This window comes from Macrotis lagotis, chromosome 4, assembly GCF_037893015.1.
Source record: "Macrotis lagotis isolate mMagLag1 chromosome 4, bilby.v1.9.chrom.fasta, whole genome shotgun sequence".
NCBI lineage: Eukaryota > Metazoa > Chordata > Mammalia > Peramelemorphia > Peramelidae > Macrotis > Macrotis lagotis.
Window position 1 is genome coordinate 100,147,399 of NC_133661.1, and position 20,184 is coordinate 100,167,582.

General features: G+C 31.1%; 2 protein-coding genes across 2 annotated transcripts in view; one reads left to right on the plus strand and one right to left on the minus strand.

The window, feature by feature from the left end:
* Window positions 1–17,566, plus strand: part of LOC141522701 (uncharacterized) — a 189,704-nt gene extending 172,138 nt beyond the window's left edge. The window contains exons 5-8 of the mRNA XM_074236202.1: window positions 235–331; window positions 5,581–14,336; window positions 14,763–14,944; window positions 15,032–17,566. The gene's annotated coding sequence lies outside the window, so the exon portion shown is untranslated. The remainder of the gene's footprint in view (window positions 1–234; window positions 332–5,580; window positions 14,337–14,762; window positions 14,945–15,031) is intronic.
* NHLRC2 (NHL repeat containing 2) overlaps window positions 11,820–20,184 on the minus strand; it is a 63,158-nt gene continuing 54,793 nt past the window's right edge. Inside the window, exons 9-11 of the mRNA XM_074233643.1 lie at window positions 18,545–18,754; window positions 17,011–17,230; window positions 11,820–14,922 (exon numbers count right to left, since the gene is read on the minus strand). Of these exons, the coding sequence (XP_074089744.1) occupies window positions 14,666–14,922; window positions 17,011–17,230; window positions 18,545–18,754 (687 nt within the window). The 3' untranslated portion in view covers window positions 11,820–14,665. The remainder of the gene's footprint in view (window positions 14,923–17,010; window positions 17,231–18,544; window positions 18,755–20,184) is intronic.

The following is a 20,184-nucleotide window of genomic DNA, read 5'->3' on the forward strand; positions in this document are numbered from 1 at the left end:
ATAGTTTTCTGTCCCTTTGACTTTACCTCCTAGTATCCATAATCTCAAATGTTCTTTCCCCTCATCTTTGTCTGATGATGTTCTACTTGTGGTTTAAGAATTGGATCAAATAAACCCTTTTGCTGAGAATCCATGCCTTGATCCCTAAATGGAAGCAATATATTACCTATGGAAACTCATAACACATTTAAAAAAAATTTTCTTACATACTTACATTTTTATTTAATATTACAGTCTTCAAATACATGGATTGTGTCTTCTACCAGAAGGAAAGTTTTAAGGACAAGGATTAAGTCTGATTTCTTTTTCATATTCCTTAACACAAACATTGGTAAGTACTTAAATATTTGATGAATAAATTTTTAAATCTCAAGTTACTAAATATTGGTAATACCACATTTGATTTGTGCAACCTATTGATGGCCCCCAAGTCTGCCTGGATCACTTAAAATTTGGATTCAGTGGAGATCATGCTATTCTATGAATCATAGCCATATTAGATCACAATCAAATGGCATAATATGTGTCTGAATTTTCTTTTTTCTTTTCCTTTTTGATTATGGAGTAGCTTAGGATCATAGAAAACACTAGGAAATTTTAACTCATAATTAATGTCAACCAACATAATTACATGACTAAATATCTCAAATTCAACCCAAGTCCCTCTCCTCCTTCTAGCAATTATGGGATTGTTTTATTGCCCAGCTATAGTGCCTAAGTTAAATGTGTTAATGAACCAACTCAATGATGGATCATTTAATTGCATGGCATGATGTGGGCATTTTTAGATTTTCCTGGGTATATAGGGACATCATTCTTTTTAATGTCCATGAATCTTAAAACATTGTGGCATTTCATGAAATCAGCAAAATGTCATCTGCAAATAGGAGTATCTGGAGAACTTTATATTGAAAGGGAATTCCTTTTCTATTTTGACTCTTTTTAGGATATTCTTCATGACAAGGGTGAATATTTTTGCTTTATGCTTAGCTTAGTGTTGATAAAATGATTGCCGAACAAAGTCATCTTGACGTTTCATTGTCAAAGGATCTTGAATGATTTTATTCTATGCATGAGAGACTAATTGTTAACAGCCTATATATATATATATATATATATATATATATATATATATATATATATATATATACATATATATATACACACACACATATATATAAAACATTCATGTAATATCTTTTCCCCTGTGGAGTCAAATGCGTTTTTAAAAAAATTAACTAATAATACAGAGAAGGCAGCAGGGTGGCATAGTGCAGGAGTAGGGAAGACTTGTTTTCAAGTGTCTCTCATGATATCAGCAAATACTTTACCTCTCAGTTCTCCTGGCAATTTTCTAAGAATACAAATCACAAAGAAGTTGTAGATTATGTTGCTTGAGGCAGTTCCTCCTTGGTTAATTCCTACCCCAAATGAAATCACAAGTACAATAAGAAAAAATCACCAAATCTCTAACATCTCCAAAGTAATATGCATAGCTAGATCTTGTATTCTTTATATCTCTGTCAATTCTGTTATTGTGAAGATATACTCTGTGATAGGACACACATGTGACAACTTACTTTGCCTCTCAATTTTTTCATTAAAGATAATTAATAGATACAAATTATTTTTAAGATTTCATAGATATGAAAGACATTTGAGTTTTTTGGTTATATATATGTGTGACAATGTGATTCCCCACCCCCACTCCCAATTATTTTTGGTATCACCTCCTTGTGGGTTATCTTAAAAATTGATTGCTTAATTTCACTCTCAGCATAGGTTCAACTTTGGTATTTGCTTTGCCAACAACTCTTCCTGCCTTTGTCTTCTCAATCATGATTTGCACTTTTTCATGAGGGTTCCAATGAAATTAAAGAATCACTTCTTATACATTTATTATGTCCAGGGTTCTATATGAAATGTTGGAAGCATAAAGGAAAAAAAATTGTCCCAGTTCTCAAGGACCTTTTGTCAGCTAGCCAGGCATTCAATAAACTCATTGAGCACCATATATGAGACACTGTGCTAAGTGCCTTCAATATTCTTTGAAAAGCACATTTGATAAATGTGATGGTTGCACTATTATTGATGTTAAGATTGCTCTCAGACTAGTAAAATATCTGTTCTATTCTGCATGTTTGTTTTCTTCCTTCCAGTTTCATCTAATTTATTTTGAGAGCTTTTAATGGCACAAAATATTCATAACTACAGCTTATATGAATTATTGTAAACTGTATTGTTACAAAATGCTATTAACTAAACCGATGAAGAATGTAGAATCACTTGCTCAGTTAAATACAATCTCTTCATTAAATGGTTTAATTTGTTGAATCTGAACGGCAGTCTTCAATTTTTCATTTTCCCCCAAAAAGTCAGTACTCTGCTACAGCAAGCTAACTTGTTCCATTTTTCAATGTGTGAGTTTATTCATTTTCTTGCAAAATAATCTTGCGATGATCTGCTATTACTTTACATCAAACTTTGTGAAGGTCCATTTCTCTCTATACTATTTCTCCCTGTTTTGCAAGGGATGCTGCTTGTTTCTCCATTGTCCTGTGTTATGTTCTGCAAATGAGCTTGTACTTTAAGCCTGTGTTGCCCTTGGCTTCCATATCTCTCCCCTTGGCAAGAGTGTTTGTTGGCCAAGTCAGTTTCTAAGTTTTAATAAAAAGAATTTAATAAAAGAATCATCTGTCCTTGCTGCTTCCATTTTCTCATCATGAGTGAGTTGTTTCTCAACTCCCTGAAACTGTATTCCAACCTCACCATTCTTTTAAGATTACCTCATCCTTCTTGATTTCTCTATACAGGTGTGATATTGTTAGGAAGCTAGGTGGCAAAATGGATAAAGTATTAGACTTGAAGTAGTCAGGAAAAACTAGAATTTAAATCCTGCCTCAGACATTTACTCAGGGTGACCCTGAGCAAGTCATTTAACCTGTCTGCCTCAGTTCTTAGGTTGGACCAGCCGTACATAAGGTACAATCTTATTACCTATGAACTGTTAGGTTCAACGACTCTTGAAAAATCTGAAAATGGTAATAAAATAAATTTCTATTTGTATTTGGTACTGTTTAATTTTACCAAAGAAGAAACTTCACAGAGTGCTTGGTTGGACAGAATATTCCTGAAAAACTCTTGAATAATTTCAAAAGAGTAATAAGAAACTAAGAAAGAGCTGTTAGATAATTATGTGGATCTGTATGTGATATACATACATTTTTCTATAAACTCACACACACACACACATATATACACCCATATATATCCATTTATATATATATATATATTGTTGAAATTAAATAACATTTTAGTTACTACAATTAATTCATCTGAAAAGAGAAGGGAGATTAAATTTAAGTCTTCAAGTATGTGTAAGATTATTATATGTCTCCTCAGCAAAAGATGAAAGAAATGATTATGTTGCACAGAAGGGATTTAGATTAGATATAAGGAGACATTTCTTCATGGGCTTATTAATGGAACGTGTTCTGAAGAGTTGTTGAGTTTGCTCTAAAAATAGGTTAGATTGTTATCATCATCATCAACAACCTTTATAAATGCAAAGAAATTTACATAAATTATCTCATTTGGGAATCAAAATTGCCCAATGGAATAGGAGCGACAGATACTATCCTTTGTATAGATAAGGAAACTGGGAGAGGTCAGATGATTTGTCCATGATGACATATCTAGGGTCAAAGACTGAATTCAAACTACCCAATGTGACAAGTTACCTCTCTAATGACTACAACAGAACCACATTATTACATAACATATTACGGTAGAATTTGGCAGAGGGCTTATTATTGGAAATATCTATGTGGCTTCATTAGTGTGTTGCTTCACTGCCAATATTGTGCCCCAGGCAACTTCTCTAAGACTATTAAATAACATAAGTTGCTGATCTATATTGGTAAAGAATATTTCCACACTGGGATTTTCCTACTCAGATGAAATCACAAAATTTAAGGTTAAAAAAAGGCATCACAAAACCTGGTTATAGCAAGTTACCAATATGCTAAAAAAATTTGCCAAAATCTTTCTCATTCAAATTATCATTCTACTTTCTTTTTTAAGTTTGTTTGGTTTTTTTTGCAAAGCAAATGGGGTTAAGTGGCTTGCCCAAGGCCACATAGCTAGGTAATTTAATATTAAATGTCTGAGGCTGGATTTGAACTCAGGGACTCCTGACTCCAGGGCCGGTGCTCTATCCACTGTGCCACCTAGCTGCCCCTTCATTTTATTTTCTTGACAGAGGATAGTAAGACTAAACCATCAAGACTATTATTTAAAACAAGTTTCCTACTTGTTTAATGTGCATCTTTAATATTATTACTTCACATAAAACTTTCGGGATTAAGTGCCTCTCTGGCTTGGGCCTATTTTTAACAAAGGGGGCAAACTTGGCAACTGTGGGATCTCTTGCAATGTTGATCCTGAAGCCATGTCAGCTTCCAGAACATAAGGTAAGCCATTGTTTTTAATTTCCAGGATGAGGAGACAAAATATACTTCAAATATTTATCCTCCTTATCCTGTCGACTCTACTAAGGGGCTCTGTTGTAGTCATTGAAATGAAGTGCCAAATATAGAACAAGTGTAACTTAAAAGTGGCATGTATGGCTTGGTATACAGAATTATGGAGTTATTTCCAAATTAAAATCTCCTGTAGTGAAATGTCTAATTTTTTTACACATTAGCAGAAAAGTAGAACTGGATGTTATCACTTAAGAATTCTATCATTTTTTTCATCTGCATAATTTATGGCGATTTGTGACAGAAGTAGCAGACTTGACTACACAACTAGATTGATGTTATTTAAAAAAAACTGATGCTTTATTAGAAAGACACATATTTGTCCCAGTTTTCACTCAGAATTTATGGATTATTTTTGGTTAAATCTATCTTTAATGTTAAATAATAATTACTAGGGGACCCAAACAGGAAACCTAGAAAATGTTGGTGATTTGGATTAAATATGCTGGATGAATTTGAATTCAAATTCAAATTTAAATTTTACCTTGTCTTGAATTCCTAATTGAGTCTATTGGCTTGGCCTGAAAGGAAACAAGCTACAAGGCATGATTTAAAAATCACAACAAAATCTTCCACTACTAAGCAATTGAACTCTTACCTAAACCATAAAACCATTATTTACTTTGTCATCTGTGCCAGTGAATATGGTTAAAACATGAAGTGCACCTATACAAAAAATGAATTCAAGATTAAAGGAATTTTAAACGTTGTTAAAAGGTTTTTTTTTTAAGGGAGAGGGCAGAGAATATAAATGCTTGTTAATTGAAAAAATAAAATTTAATAAAAAATAAAAAAGGAGGATTTGGATATTTTCATTTGTAGTTATCTCTTTTCTAAATATTAGGTTTAGTCTACTTTTGGAAAAGAGAGGTTTCACTTTACTTGTGCTAACAAGAGTTTGGTTCACATGTTTGGAGAGTAGGCGTTTGTAAATTAAAAAATTCTTTTAGAATTGGAAATTAAGTTAATGTCCTTCAATTGGGTAATGGCTTAACAAACTGTGGTACATGTATATCACGGAACGCTATTGTTCTGTTAGAAACCAGGAAGGATGTGAATTCAGGGAAGCCTGGAAAGATTTGCATGAACTGATGCTGAGCGAGATGAGCAGAACCAGAAAAACACTGTACACCCTAACAGCAACACGGGAGTGATGATCAACCTTGATGGACTAGCTCATTGCATGAGTGCAACAGGGACAGTTTTGGGGTATCTGTGATGGAGAATATCATCTGCATCCAGAGAAAGAATCATGGAGTTTTAAAAAAGACCAAAGACTACTACCTTTAATTTAGGGGGGGAAAACCCATTATCTTACTATGTAATTCTGTTATTATCTCTTATACTTTTCCTTCCTTAAGGATATGATTTCCTCTCATCTCATTCAACTTAGATCAATATATGCCATGGAAACATTGTGAAGACTAACAAACTGCATTGTTGGGGGGGAGGGGAAGATTAGAGGAAAAATTGTAAAACTAAATAAAATTTATGAAAATAGTAAACATTTTGAAAAAAATTCTTTTAAAGCTCCAGGCTAATATCACATTAATTTTAACATCCATGTGTTTCACAGTTTATCAGTTGAGTGAGAGATATAGTAAATATGAAATATACCCCAAGAGCCATGAAAAATGACATAAAGGATGATAGATTTCTTCTATGGGTTTTACTTGATAACCTAACTTGGTAAATGAAGTCAGTCACAAATTAAAAAAAAAAAGTTTGTCAGAAAAAAGATCCATTTACATTATTTGAAATAATGGGGCTTAAACATACTTTTGAAAATATGTGATATCTTTACTATGTGAACTATAAGCAAAAGATGTTTCAAGAAAAATGGTTCTGCATGATTCATTTATGATACTTTGGAATGATGGTGTCATTTAGAACCCAAAGTTATTTATCTGGCTAAAAGTTAAAACAAGCAAATTATTCATCATCTAAGGATTCAAGAAGTACGAAATATATTAGTATAGAGGGAGAAAATTAACAAGTGCTAATAAACTAAAATTGAGATAAAACCAAAACACCAAAAAAATTAATTTGTGCTAACTAGATTGTTCTACAAATATTTGTAGAATTCAAAAGCAGTTTGGCATGGTAAATACAGTACTGGACTTGAGTCCAGCTTTGTCATTTATTAGTTCCAATAAGGCTTCCAATATGAGTCATACAAAGGACTTTGGTCACTCAGGAATCAGCCTTGATAATTCAGGAAGGCTGATCACTGGTGAATTTTTTACTGTTACAAGCAACTAATGAAACTAAGGAAGAGGGGGGAATTACCTGAATAAATTACAGTTCCTTGAAGATGAATATTGTAGTGGAAATAACCCTGCAATCAGAAAGCATATATTCAGTTCCTGGAATCTGACTGTTATTAGCTGTGACATTGTGGGACTTCTTTTTTCATTTGTAAAATTAGCGATGGTAGCAGATAGATAGGACTCTTATAAACATCAACATCCTGGGATTCTGGTATTAATAGTTACTATGGAAAGGGGCTGCGACTTGACATGTCAGTTTCCTGACATAAGAAACAGTTAAATGAGGGTATTCCTTCCCTTTGATACCAATGCATCTGGGCACCTTTTAAACTAATATTCTTACAGTTACCTAAAGAGCAATATGAAATTAAATGACAGTCAATATGTGTCAGAAGCTGAAATGGAACCCAGATCTGGCTATGAAGATAGATCTCTGACCAACACAAACCCTGCTCCTCCATTAGAAATAATTATTAGAAAATTTATTCTAAGATCAAGTCTAAACTATAATAATTACAATGATGCCATAAACCTTCAAGACTGCAAATCTAGTTACATATACACTTTTCTTTATTAAGCAGAAATCATAGATTATTAAAGGGGATTTTAGTTTAATTAGTCCAACTTATCACTCAATGCAGCAATTAATTCTATAGTATTACTGACAGTCATCCAACCTCTTGACATGGGAAGGTATTTCTATAACTTAAGTAGCAGCCTGTTCCACTACTAAATGCCCTCTAATTTCCACAGATTTGGTTCTGGTTCTCTCCTGCAGACCAAGGTAATTTTTACCTTTTTATACTTCTACGTGAACATCTTTCAAATATTTTAAGACAATTACTATATTTTCTCCTAACCCTACTCAGTACAACACATGCTAGGCATCTCCAACTCTATGCTTTTGTAGTATAGTGATTTTAAGTTAAGTATCTTATCAATTTTTCATAAATTAAATTCTTTTTATTTATGGAAAAACTAGTAAGCTTTAAAGTGCTATGATTACAGACTATCTAAAAATGGAAATTTTACATATTAGACTGAGAGCAATCAAATTTAAGCATTTTGAAATTTCAATGCTACCCATTAGTTTCTTAAAATCTCAAAATATAAGCTGATTTAAGTGATTATATATATATAGTAAAATTTCTTTCATGAAATAGCTTAGTACAAACAAAAAGTCATAAACAACATAGAAACATAGTCTTAGTGAGAAAATAGTTCATCAGTTTAATGAAAAAAGTATAAAGCTTTAGAAAAGGAGATATTAGATTTCAGTGCAAACAATATAAGCATATCCTTTTTTATCAATCCAGTTTTATACTTCTCTTGGTTAAAAATAAAGCCCATTCTCAGTCTCCAACTTCATTAACATTATACTGCTTTAAAAATACATACTGAAGATTAAGAATATCAGCTTGAAAATGTAGAAATATTAAAATAGAACAATATGAAAAAACTCATCTGTCCACAGAGTACTTTACAAATGCACAGTATATTTTCTTTTAAAATAATTCAGTCTAATGATAACATCCTATGTATCTGGAGTCACTGTGTCCTATTTAAAAAAAAGAATTTTGCTGCATTTTATCTTAAGAGAGCAAAATACAATGAAATTAAAAGATATGAATCAAACCTTTGGAATTACAGGCATGAAAAGATAGCATGGCAGTCCAACTGCATGCCCAGAAACTAAATTCTTAACTTTTTTATATAACACACAAACAATAGGAAAAGCCTAAGGGTCCCCAATTTGTCTAGTTCAAAGTTGCATTTTGAAGTAATGTTTCAACTATTCAATTTAAAATAAGAAATTGAAATCAGAGTCAATCTTAAACTACACATTATCCATATGGGGAATTAATAACACCATCTAAAAAAGTTCAAGGTAGTTTCCTACTGCCATACCACTATCAACTGGCTTCAGGAGATAATGACTCATGTTAACAAAAGTTATCCTGTTATTATTTGGTGCCTGTGTATCCAGTTAACACTCCTTAAATATAAGTGCATACTAGAAAAATGAGGATTAATGTGTGATGAGAAAATAGGGGGTAGTTTTAAATGGGTAAAACTGGATGATTGATTTAAAATAGTATTCATATAGAGAGACCTTTCAATCCTTTATCAGAAAAAAATATCTGGAGCTTAGTGTTGCAGATCAAACAACAGTGGGTACAAATTATTGCACAAAGTCACTGAATGGTTCTTCCACTAGCACAAAGACTGTTAAAATATCTATAATAATCACACATATTGTTTCAGGACTGTCCTGTAAAACTTCAGTAAGCAAGGCCTTTTATTTTATGCGCTAGCTAATACTATTCAATTTTTGTCCACCTTATATATCTTAATATAAGAATTCAAGCAAAATGAAACCATGCAAATGGAATATTTATCTATTTCTAGATATTGAGATCTCACTTTTAAAAAATTCTAAATATGTTTCAGGCTGTTGGGAGGAGGGGGGGGAAGTACAACACTTTACTCTAAATTTCTTCCATATCATTCATACAATGTGATGGCAATTTTAAGTCTTTTACACAAGACAAGCAAACCTGAATGGCCCAGTCTTACTTGGGCAACTGAGGGCTACAGAAAGCATAAGCATACTACACAAAACTTAAGAAATCTAACTCATAAATTCAATTAAAGGGCATATTGCTGAAGTGTTTTCATTCATTTATTTATTTATTATTCTATTTATTTATTTATTTTTTAACAGCTTATGACTGGTGGTCTAAGTAAGGAAGTAGATTTAGAAATATGATTCTTTCTCTTTGTCCTGGGGTTTTCAGTAGAACAAAACGTCCACTGCTATACTTGAAAGCAGCATGCCAATAAAGAAGAGGTATATATCAAACAATGCTTAACTATAGCTATGCAAACATTCTTCAACAAGTATCTGGGGTTTTAACTTTCCAACTCTGACTTCATGGTACTGACCTTTGAAAATAATTAAACCAAATCAACAGTTAAGAACTGAGGGGACCTGAATAGAAACTGCAATTTTATTTCATTTTATTTCAGCTATCTGCAGGCAAAACAGTGAACCAGCAGCAGTTAGTCTGATCTGATCTTTTAACACTGGAAAGGTCCAGGGTTTGTTTGCCACTGGATTACAACTGAGTTAAGTGGGGATTAACCACACAAAACATAAGACTAAGCCTCTAACTTTCAAAATTACATACATCCTTTAACATTTCTCTATTGAATGAAATTTTTTAAAAAAGGTTTTTGATCAAATTAACAGTGCTATATATATATATATATATATATATAATCAATTATTACATGTCAAGGAATTATGTATCATTTAAGAAGATAATTTTGCTTATTATTAGCTAGTTGTATCTAATGAATGGAATGCTTTACTTGAACTCTCTACTCTAGAATATCATTGTGAGTGAAAACTGTCAATTTTGCAGAGGAAATTAAGGCCTAAGAAGGTAAAGTGCTCAGTCCAAGGTCACACAACCAGCCAGTGGTAGAGCTACAACTCATATCTCTGGATTTTTAGTCAGAATTTTCCCCCATAGTATTATTCTTTATATAACATCAACTCATCCCAATGCTGATTTTTATAATGGGACTTGTGGCAGAATTAATGGAAACAGTCTTGGGAACCATAATCATGTAAGTACAATGAGCTGATAACTGAGAAAGATGTAATCCAATTTTGGATGACAATTTAGTGGATACTACATTGTTTTTACAATAGGGTCTACTAATTAATTAAAGAATCAAACAGGCTATAGTGAAGGGAAATCAGGATCACTATCACATGGTGAAGTATGATGTCATGAGGCTCTAAGAACTGGATATATCTTTCAAAAATGAAAAATCTCTCATAGTACTCTGGGTTTTGTATGAATCTAAGGAAAAAAGAAGGTGCAAAACATCTAAGGAATGAACTATTAAAAATGTACTATTTCAGACCCTGAATGCTACAGTAACAAAGTTCAGGAAACAAAGTTGCTAAAATATAATTGTTTACTTTCACTATCACTGGTGAGATAAATATCAGTATTTTAAATTTCCCTTAAGTAAATTTTTCCAAAATAATTTTGTTTTGTTTGACATTTTGATAGCCACACTGAAAGGGCTAACAATGACTTTAACCATTATTAGGATTTTTAAAAACATAAAAAGAAAAACTTCCTCCTAAGATGTGAATTTTTTTAAAAAAAGAGAAAATTAGCTATTTTGTATAGAAGTGTGTGTGTGTGTGTGTGTGTGTGTGTGTATGTATGAAAAATTTCTTATTTGACTCTAGATATATTAAATAAAATTGTAACACTTGCTTTAAAATTCAAAATGAGATATGTCCACTTTGGATTCTGCAAAAGGGGGCTGGTATATTACTGGACATTTTAGAAAGGTCTACAGGTCTACAACATGGAGTCTAAGGGCATTATTACATAGTGAAATATCACTGTATTTATATTCCTGCTTACTTAAGAGAAATTGTCAGAAAGTTTTTTTTTTTACAAAGAACTCAAAAGTATATAAATTAATAATGAAAGAGTAAAAATGGGAAGATGAATTCCTTTTCATACTTTCCTAGAATATACAGTTTAGGAATGCTGAAACTGGTTAATAAAAGGGCACAAAACAAACAATTGTTCCAAAGATATCAATCTGACTTTTTTTAAAAAAAGCTGTAAAATGTGTTTACTTTGTCATAGTTTATCTTAAGGATAATTTTAAAAAATCAGTCTTGCTATATGTTCATCTATTTAATAGTTTTTGCATGAAAATTAGTAACAATTCAGTCAAAAATGAGTTTTAAACTAGTCAAATAATAGTTGTTAAATAAACAAGTGTCTTGAATATGAATTCAGATCAATGGTATTTTTTGTTATCATAAGAAAAAATTTATTATATAGTGAGGATTTTTAATTTTTCAATATTATTTCATATTTTGTATTAAATTCAATATTGATTTATTTCAATGATACTATCAATTTTGAATTGCATACATCACAAAAGACAAATGGAAATTAGGAAGCATTCTAACTATATAGGTAGGGCACAATAATAATAATAATAATAATAATGATAACTTTGGATAGTTTGAAATTGTTAACTTTTTCTTTTTATTAAATATTAAGAATAATAATTTTTAAATAAACCAAGGTATCACAATGGCCTGTTGTGTACAATTTATTGTAACCTTATATTTAAAATCAATATAGCATTTTCTTTGAGGAAAGATTAAACATTTGACCAGGAAGTATTTCTTATTGGAATGAACGACAGCAACTCTGAGTTCAAGTAAATAAAATCAGAGGAAATCCTACAAATAATCTAAATGCTGCTATTAAGAATTTTCTGAAACACCAACATGGCTACAAATCAGAATGATCTTGAATAAGTACTACTTCTATTTTGAATTTATTTTAAAATATTATTTTGTTAAAAATGTATACAAATACCTTATCATAGGCATTTAATGATTTTCATCAAAACATTACTGATTAACAAAGCATCACTGGGCAAATTAAATTAAGCAGCAAAAATTTAAAACGTGCAAAAGGCAATGAAAACAGGAAGACCAAAGAAACATCTCCAACTATCTACTCTTTCTTCCTTATTTATGCTTCAATCTGATAATCTATTAAAACTCTATTCTCTTCAGTACTAGGCATTTCAGTGCTCTTTATTCATCAATTTAATTAGCCTTTGGCAAAGTATTATTAATGAGAAAAAAATTGCAGTTGGTTGTGTGATAATAATTTTTTAAATTATGCCTCAAAGATTATTGAAGAATAAACAGTTTGAAAGAGACAAGGACAAATAAATCAGTTCCAAAAATAAAGTATCTTGAATGTCTTTTAATTATATAAAAATATACTTATATAGTTATCATAAGAAAATATATTTGAAATAATTATTCTTTTTGAAAGCATATAAGTGTAAATATATTTGCCATCAAAAATATATCTGAATAAAGTTAAGTATGCTTTTGGAAAATATGTGAAAAATATCCATGTTCTTCTGGAAAAGGAAATTATTGAGCCAGAATATTCTCATCCTGTCCAACGTGAACAGATAAATACAATAAATCAGGTAAGAATTTAGAATACTGTTCTTTCTGGCCAAGTTCTAATACTAAGACAATAGGAATATTATATAATCTTTTAGTACTAAAGCTCATTCTTGTGTTTTATAAAATCAATTTATGATCTATTATTAAGATAAAGAATCCAAGGTTCTTGTTTCCCACTTATTTTGAAGTCTTTTTAAAGATAGATTTAGCAAATAAACAATCTAACTCAAATTTCCTGATTTTTATTCCTTGACTATAATTTCAACCATGAGAATTACAGCTGATAATTATTCTGAACTAACAACTTACTTATCAATATGGAAAAATGGGCCAGTAATAATTATATTTTATGTCTTAGCACTGCTATGTAAATATAAATTTTCCTGTTATTCAGTGTCATGAAATAAAAAAAAATGCTCTATATGTTCAATAAGTATTTGTTAACCGAATGAATAAATATGGTCCCTGGATTTTTTTTTTAAGAACAAGACTTTTGAACAAATCATAAGCAGGTTAAGTTTTTGTAGAAAGTAACAGATACAGCAAACCATTTCAATAATTAACTAAAAGGTGTCAGGAAAAGCCTCAAAGATATTTTTAAAATTATTAAGTTAGGGGAAAATGTCATTCTCATCCTAGTTACTTCAGCTACATAAAAGATGAGCTTTTATGGCTTACAAATAAAAAAAGTTGCCCTTCTAAATGTCCTCAAAGGTTTTTACTTTTAGTAAAGAGAAAAGAAAGATCATCAGAGTAATCTAAATTCACCTCTGATAGTATGGAAAATTAATTTGTACAATGTATCTATCATGCCAATTGAATAGTAGTGGAGTGTTTCCACTTTGAATATTTAAAGAGTTGTTTAAAAAATAACGCAAAATTCATAGAATTTTAATTTTGGAAGAGAGAAAACAAAAAAGATCAACCAAATATATTTGCATTTCATATTAATATGGAACGATAAAGTCCACGAGGTACTAACAGGTCCAGTCACACTTAATTCTCTAACAATGCTACTATAAATAGTGACAACAAAAAAATTCCTTTTCTTCAAAACACTAGAGCATTTGCCAGACCACATTTATTGTTTGGGATAACTATAGTAAGAATGTCAGCCCCAAAAGTAGCTTTTCAATTGCATTCCAATGCAATCTCTATCTTTTTGTTGTTATAAGGTTATCTTCTTCACAAGGCAAACAGGATGGTGTGAGAGCAGCAAACTCAATTTGCATCCAACTGGATAAAACTATTTTAAATACACCTTATAGTTCTCATAGCAAAAAAACAAGGAGTAAATTCATTAATTTCCTTTTGAAGATTTTACTATAACAGACAAACCATTTTTCATTAAAGAAAAAGCCTAATGCTTTGGATTTGGATACTTCTTTACAAAACTGCAGACTTCATCTTGGGACCTGTGAAAGGGACTGGGATTACTGAAGGAGGCTACAGAGCTGAATAAAGGCAAATAAGGTAAAGCATTTCATGTTTTATCAACTAGCCTAATATGAACCTCAAACCTGACCTTTCTTTTCAGTCATACTCCATACAAAGACATAGTTCAAACTATGACCTATACTTAACTAGTCTCCAAATAGAATGTAGATATTTCTCCATATAATAGATAGAAAATTAACATAATTTCACTTATAGCAGATAATGTCACAAAGTAATTAATTTCAAGTTAGTCTGTCTTAAATACTAGGTGAAGAGGGACAGAAGGAAAATCATGTTTGGTTGCTTGTATAAAAATAGTGAACACTAAGTTAAAGTGACTGGCTGAATTGTGGAAGGTTTGCTGTCTAAAACACATATTTCAGCTCTACTGGAGGTGTGTTACCATGGTGTGTGGTAGCAATCTGCAAAGGCTGACTAAATAGAATTCCTTTCATCATACAGGCACTGCTATCTACACTACAGTAATAAAGACACACGCAGATGGACACAGTCACTTCAAATGACAAGCAATTACAAGGAATCTGCAGGGATATCACAGGTTGCTTAGAAAGACTCCTAACTTCTCCTGATGGAGTCTGTCCTTCGAGAAGCCATTCATTATCTGGGAATTAAAACAGAAAACAGTAAGATCATAAACATTTACATTTAAATGGAGAAAAAAGTTCTTTTTATTATGCATTTATTAAGATGTCTTCATATTTTTCCTTTAGGTGAACAAACTTATAAATCTCATTTTATTGAAACTAAAAAGTGTGCCAAATACTGAAGACAAAATTCTCAAGTATTTCTCTGTAAGTGTATGCTCTTATTTTATTTATAATCTAATGTCTTTTTTCCTAACAAAATGAAAAATTATTTGTAAAAATGCTGGAATAACATGAATTTTCTTGAAAAATGCTGGATTACACAAAAATTAAGCATTTTGACAAAAAAATTCAACATAAAGAAAATATTTGGGAAATACAAGTGTTTGTTGTATATAATTTTATGGAAACGAGTTTCCATTCTATCTAACTACTTATAAAGTGCTATTAGCTGGGAAACTAGGCAACCAAGATTGTTAAGAATTGCATGTCAATAAATAAATTAATAATACACTGAAAAAAGTGACAGTTATTTTGCATTGTCAGAAGCCATATTCACTGATTTTAGTATTCAGAATTGTGTTCTGCACAGTTGAAGTTGTTGGAAATCCAACTTTCAGAGAGGAAAGTATTATGACAACGAAAGAACACTGGACTAACAGTAAAGAGAACTGGATCCAATTCCCAAAACTGTCACTAATTAATTATGATTTATTTAACCACCCTGGGTCTAAATTTTCTAAGATTAGCAACAAGTTTATGACTTTAAGAAGGATGATACCATAACTCTTCTTATTCAACACAACTGTGGGAGGGAGAGATATCATTTCCATTTTGCAGATGAATTAATGAAAAGAGAAATAGTCCTCTACAAAATATGAGTTAATTGTAGGGATGGGTAATATCTCAGGATTTCTGACCCTTCATTTAGTGCTCTTTCCTCCCACAATTAATTTTCCTCTGCTGATTGATTTTATTGCATAAGCTTAATAAGAAATGTTTTTTCAGCCGGCACTGAATCCCAATTATATTTAATAAAGTGTTGATTCTTGATATCTCCTAAAACAAAAAAAATTTAAAAGGAACTTTTCTACATAATTTCATTTCCTTCTAACTTCTAACATGACTATAGGAGAAGCTCTTTGGAAATTTTAACAGTATTACATACTGGTCAGTTTGTCAGAGTAAGATGTACCATTTTCTTGCCCCTCTTTGGGATATAAATAAATGAGTTTTCACTCCTTTGACACTTATCCAAGAGTCTTTCTTCCTCTTTTCTTTTTGTCTATTTTCTTTCTGCTTCCCCTGAGTGAGCCTATAGGGCTATTTCACAGAACCACAGTATTTTAGAACCTACCTACATATCTCATTTAGCCTATCTTATAGATTAGAAAACCAAGGTCCAAAAACATGTCATTTATTTAATGTCACATAATCAGCAAGTGACTAGACCGGACCAAGAATTAAAGTCTCCTGACATCCAGTCCAATTATCTGCAGTTTTCACTGTCATTCCTTATTTTTAGAATTTTCTATTCATAGTGGTTCCTTTCAGAAAAAAACACAATAATGGCAAGAATAAGCATTCAATTAATTTGGATAATGACAGAGTAAAAGAGAAAAAGTAAAAGTGAAGTAAAAGAGAAAAAAGAATTTCAAAGAGTAACATTTCCCAAAATAGTTATCAAAGGGGGATAGGGATTATCATTAAAGTTCAGAAGTAAACCCATGTTTTCTGACTAAGTTTTATATCTTTTCACAGGATTCTGAGGAAGAAATCATTTGGGAGGAATAACCCTTTAAATGATTATAATTTAATAATAATTACAACAACAATAGCTAGCATGTGGCACTTTATAGTTTACAAAGCAGTTAACTTATTGTCTCATTTGATCCTTACAACAACCTGGGAGGTAGATGCTATTATCCCTATTTTACAGATAAAGAAATTGAAGCCTAACACCACATAGTAAGTCTGAATCAAAATTTGAACTCAGATCTTCCTGACTCCACATCCAGCCCGCTATTCACTACTGTATTGGGTGATAGGGAGGAGGAGAAGCATATTAATACCTTATATCATTGACAATATCACTAAGTCCTTACCTTCAGCTGTTAGAAACCAGAAACTAGGTGCTCCTTCAGTCAGTTTTGTTTCTGCAGGAAGATCTAATCTTAATATAAACTGAAGCTTCTGTCCAGGAGATATAGTCAATGGTGAAAGCTTAACATTTGGAGAAGATTTAGGAAGTTTGGGTAGTTTTATTGTCGTCTGTTTTTCTAGAAATGGACCATCAACAACAGCAATTTCCGAATTGATAGAGATCTACAAAATATTTTTTAAAAGTTACTAAGCAAAAATTTATTTTATGGGTTACTTTAATTATAATGTTCTTCCTCGAATAGAAAAAAACAAATTTATAAGATAAAATAATTCAAGAAAGGGGACAGAAATAAAACCTATGGTCTCAGCTCAATGTTTTCATTAATTTTATATGAATATTTATATTTCAATTAGATTTTTGTAAACAACAATTTACATTTTTAGTAGATTGGATTTTGCTTTCAACTATAATCTACTAGCCTCCCCTCCACTCTCTTATAAGTGGGGTTCATTCCATTCATCTTCAGTGTTATGACTATTAAATGTGTATTTCCCTTCCTTTATGTTTTTGGTATTTTTTCTCTTTTCCTTTCAGCTCTCTCTATCACTACATTTTGCTGCCTCTCTAATATCTTACTGCCCAAAAGAAAAATCTAGAAGTTTTTAACAAAAATTAGATTGAGATGATTTCCCTTCAATTTGTACTATTTAACTTAACCCCCCCTCAATCCCCCCAGATTTTATCTAAATTTTAGGAAATCAGCTCCCATGCTTCTTTAAGCAAATTATCTGACTAAAAATTTATCCTACATTAGCAATTAAGACTAGATATTTAAAGGTTAACTTAACATTAATCAATATAAATGTGTATATTACACATATATGTGTAAGTATATCTGCATGTGTATAAACACACACACACATATATGAATAGAAATATATACATTTAGACCTATGATTTCAACAGTGTTAGAACTTGTTGGTATGTAACCTTCCTTCATCAAAGAAAATTGACAACTTGTTTTTAATTTATAGTCTTTGAGCTGTCTGGGGGCATTGGGAGGTTAAGTGATTTGCCCATCATCTCATAGATTTTATGTATCAAGGCAGGGTATGAACATGGTTTTTTCTGACTTCAAGGTTGGCCCTCAATCCCTTATATTAGGTTGCTAATCTTGTGCACACATAAATATATAGATACATGTATAAATAAATGTAAAAAGAAATCCTAACTTTGAGTTTCCCTCCACTCTATTTTAGTAGGATCATCAATACTTTTTCAAGCTGCAATATCCTTCCCAAACTCTCAGCACAGATGGAACATTTATTTTAAGAATAACAGGATATCCTTAAAGCAATCTTGTTGGTTTGGTTATCAAAAAATATTGTGGGAAATCATTTATTTTGAATAACTGTCTTCAATCATTTGATATGGAGGGATTTTGCCAAGTTCATACTTTAAATTCTCTAAGAAAGCTGATAATACATTTAATCCAATAAAATGTTTAATTTATGAATCATGAGATTTCTACTTACCACAGAAATAATTTTTGTTTCCAAATCCATCACTTTAATTTGATGATTATTTGTATCAGCAATATATAGCAAATTACCATCTTCTCCAATACATAAACCTCCAGGTTCATTAAAAGTTGATTCTGTAGAAGTTGAACTAATAACATTATTTGCTTCTCCTGTACCTGCAATTGTAGTGCAGCTTTTTGTTTTGGGATCCACAACTTTAATCTAAAGAAAAACAATAATTTTTAAAGATTCAAAATTAGCATATGATATTTTTCACTGTCTATAAGAAGAATATCTCATTCTAATTTAACAGATTACAATATTTGCAAAATGGAAGGATCTAAACGTCAAATGTATTTTTCTTTTTTTTAATTTTGTTGAAATGGTTTATATTTTCATTTTAATTTCATTACAATTTACAAATTATTCCCTCTTTGAGAAATGTCTCAACAAAATAAAACAACGAAGTAAAACAAATAGTAACCCATAATAAAGTAAATGCAAAATTTAATATTTGTAGCAGTCTTTCACCTCTCTAAACAAAAAAAAAATGAAATTCATTTTCTCTTCTTCCCATTTCCACTCCACTAGGTTAAAAAAAAAAGGAAAATAAATTTCTTGTAACAAATATGTATAATTAAGCAGAATAAATTTCATGACTAGTTGTACAGAAAAACATACATGTTGCATTCTATACCTGAAATTTATCACCTCTCCATAATGTACAATATGTTCTATCATCACTCTTCTGGAAATGTAAAAAATTTGGTCATTGTCTGACAGCTTTCAAATTTTTCTTTGGGGGGGGGGTGCGATTAACTGTATAAATGATTCTCTTGGTTCTAGCTCATTTCACTCTTCATTAGTTTTAAGAGTTTTCAAAGTTACTCATTTTTATTATGGTACTATTCCCTTCATTTGGTATGAGTTTACACAAGTCTTTCCATTATCTTTTTGAAATCATTAGTTTCCTAATGTCTTATAGCACAACATATATCAAAACTTACCCAGTTATTCCTCTGTTGATGGGAATTCTTATAATTTCCAGTTTTTTTGCAACTGCAAAAAGAGCTCCTATAAATAATATTTTTGTTCATAAAGTGAATTTTCCTTTTTTCTTGGATCTCTTTTGGGTATTGGCCTAGCAGCAGTCTAGCTGGGTCAAAGAGTGCACAGTATTGAGCAAGTTTTTGTATATAAATTCCAAATTGTTTTCCAGAAAGGTTGTACATCCATTTACAGCTCCACCAACAGTGTATAAATGTGCCTGTTTTTCCTTAGCACTCCAACCTTTGTCATTTTCCTTTTTTTGCCATCTTTTCCATTCTACTTTGTATTGTAGAATTGCTTTAATTTGCATTTATTATTTGTCACATGGAGCATTTGAGATGGAGCGTGGCTATAGATAGTCTAGTTTTCTTCCCTTGAGGACTGTTTGTTCCTATCCTTGGAGCATTTTATCAATCAGGGAATGGTTCATTCTTATAAATTTGAACCAGTTCTTTAAATATCTTAGAAATGTAACTTTTATAAGAGAAACTGTTGCAAAGATTTTTTTTCCCAGTTCTTTCCCACTTTATTATACTTGTTTATATAAACCTTTTAAATCTCAATCAAAATTAGCTATTTTGTCTTCTGTGATTCACTTGATT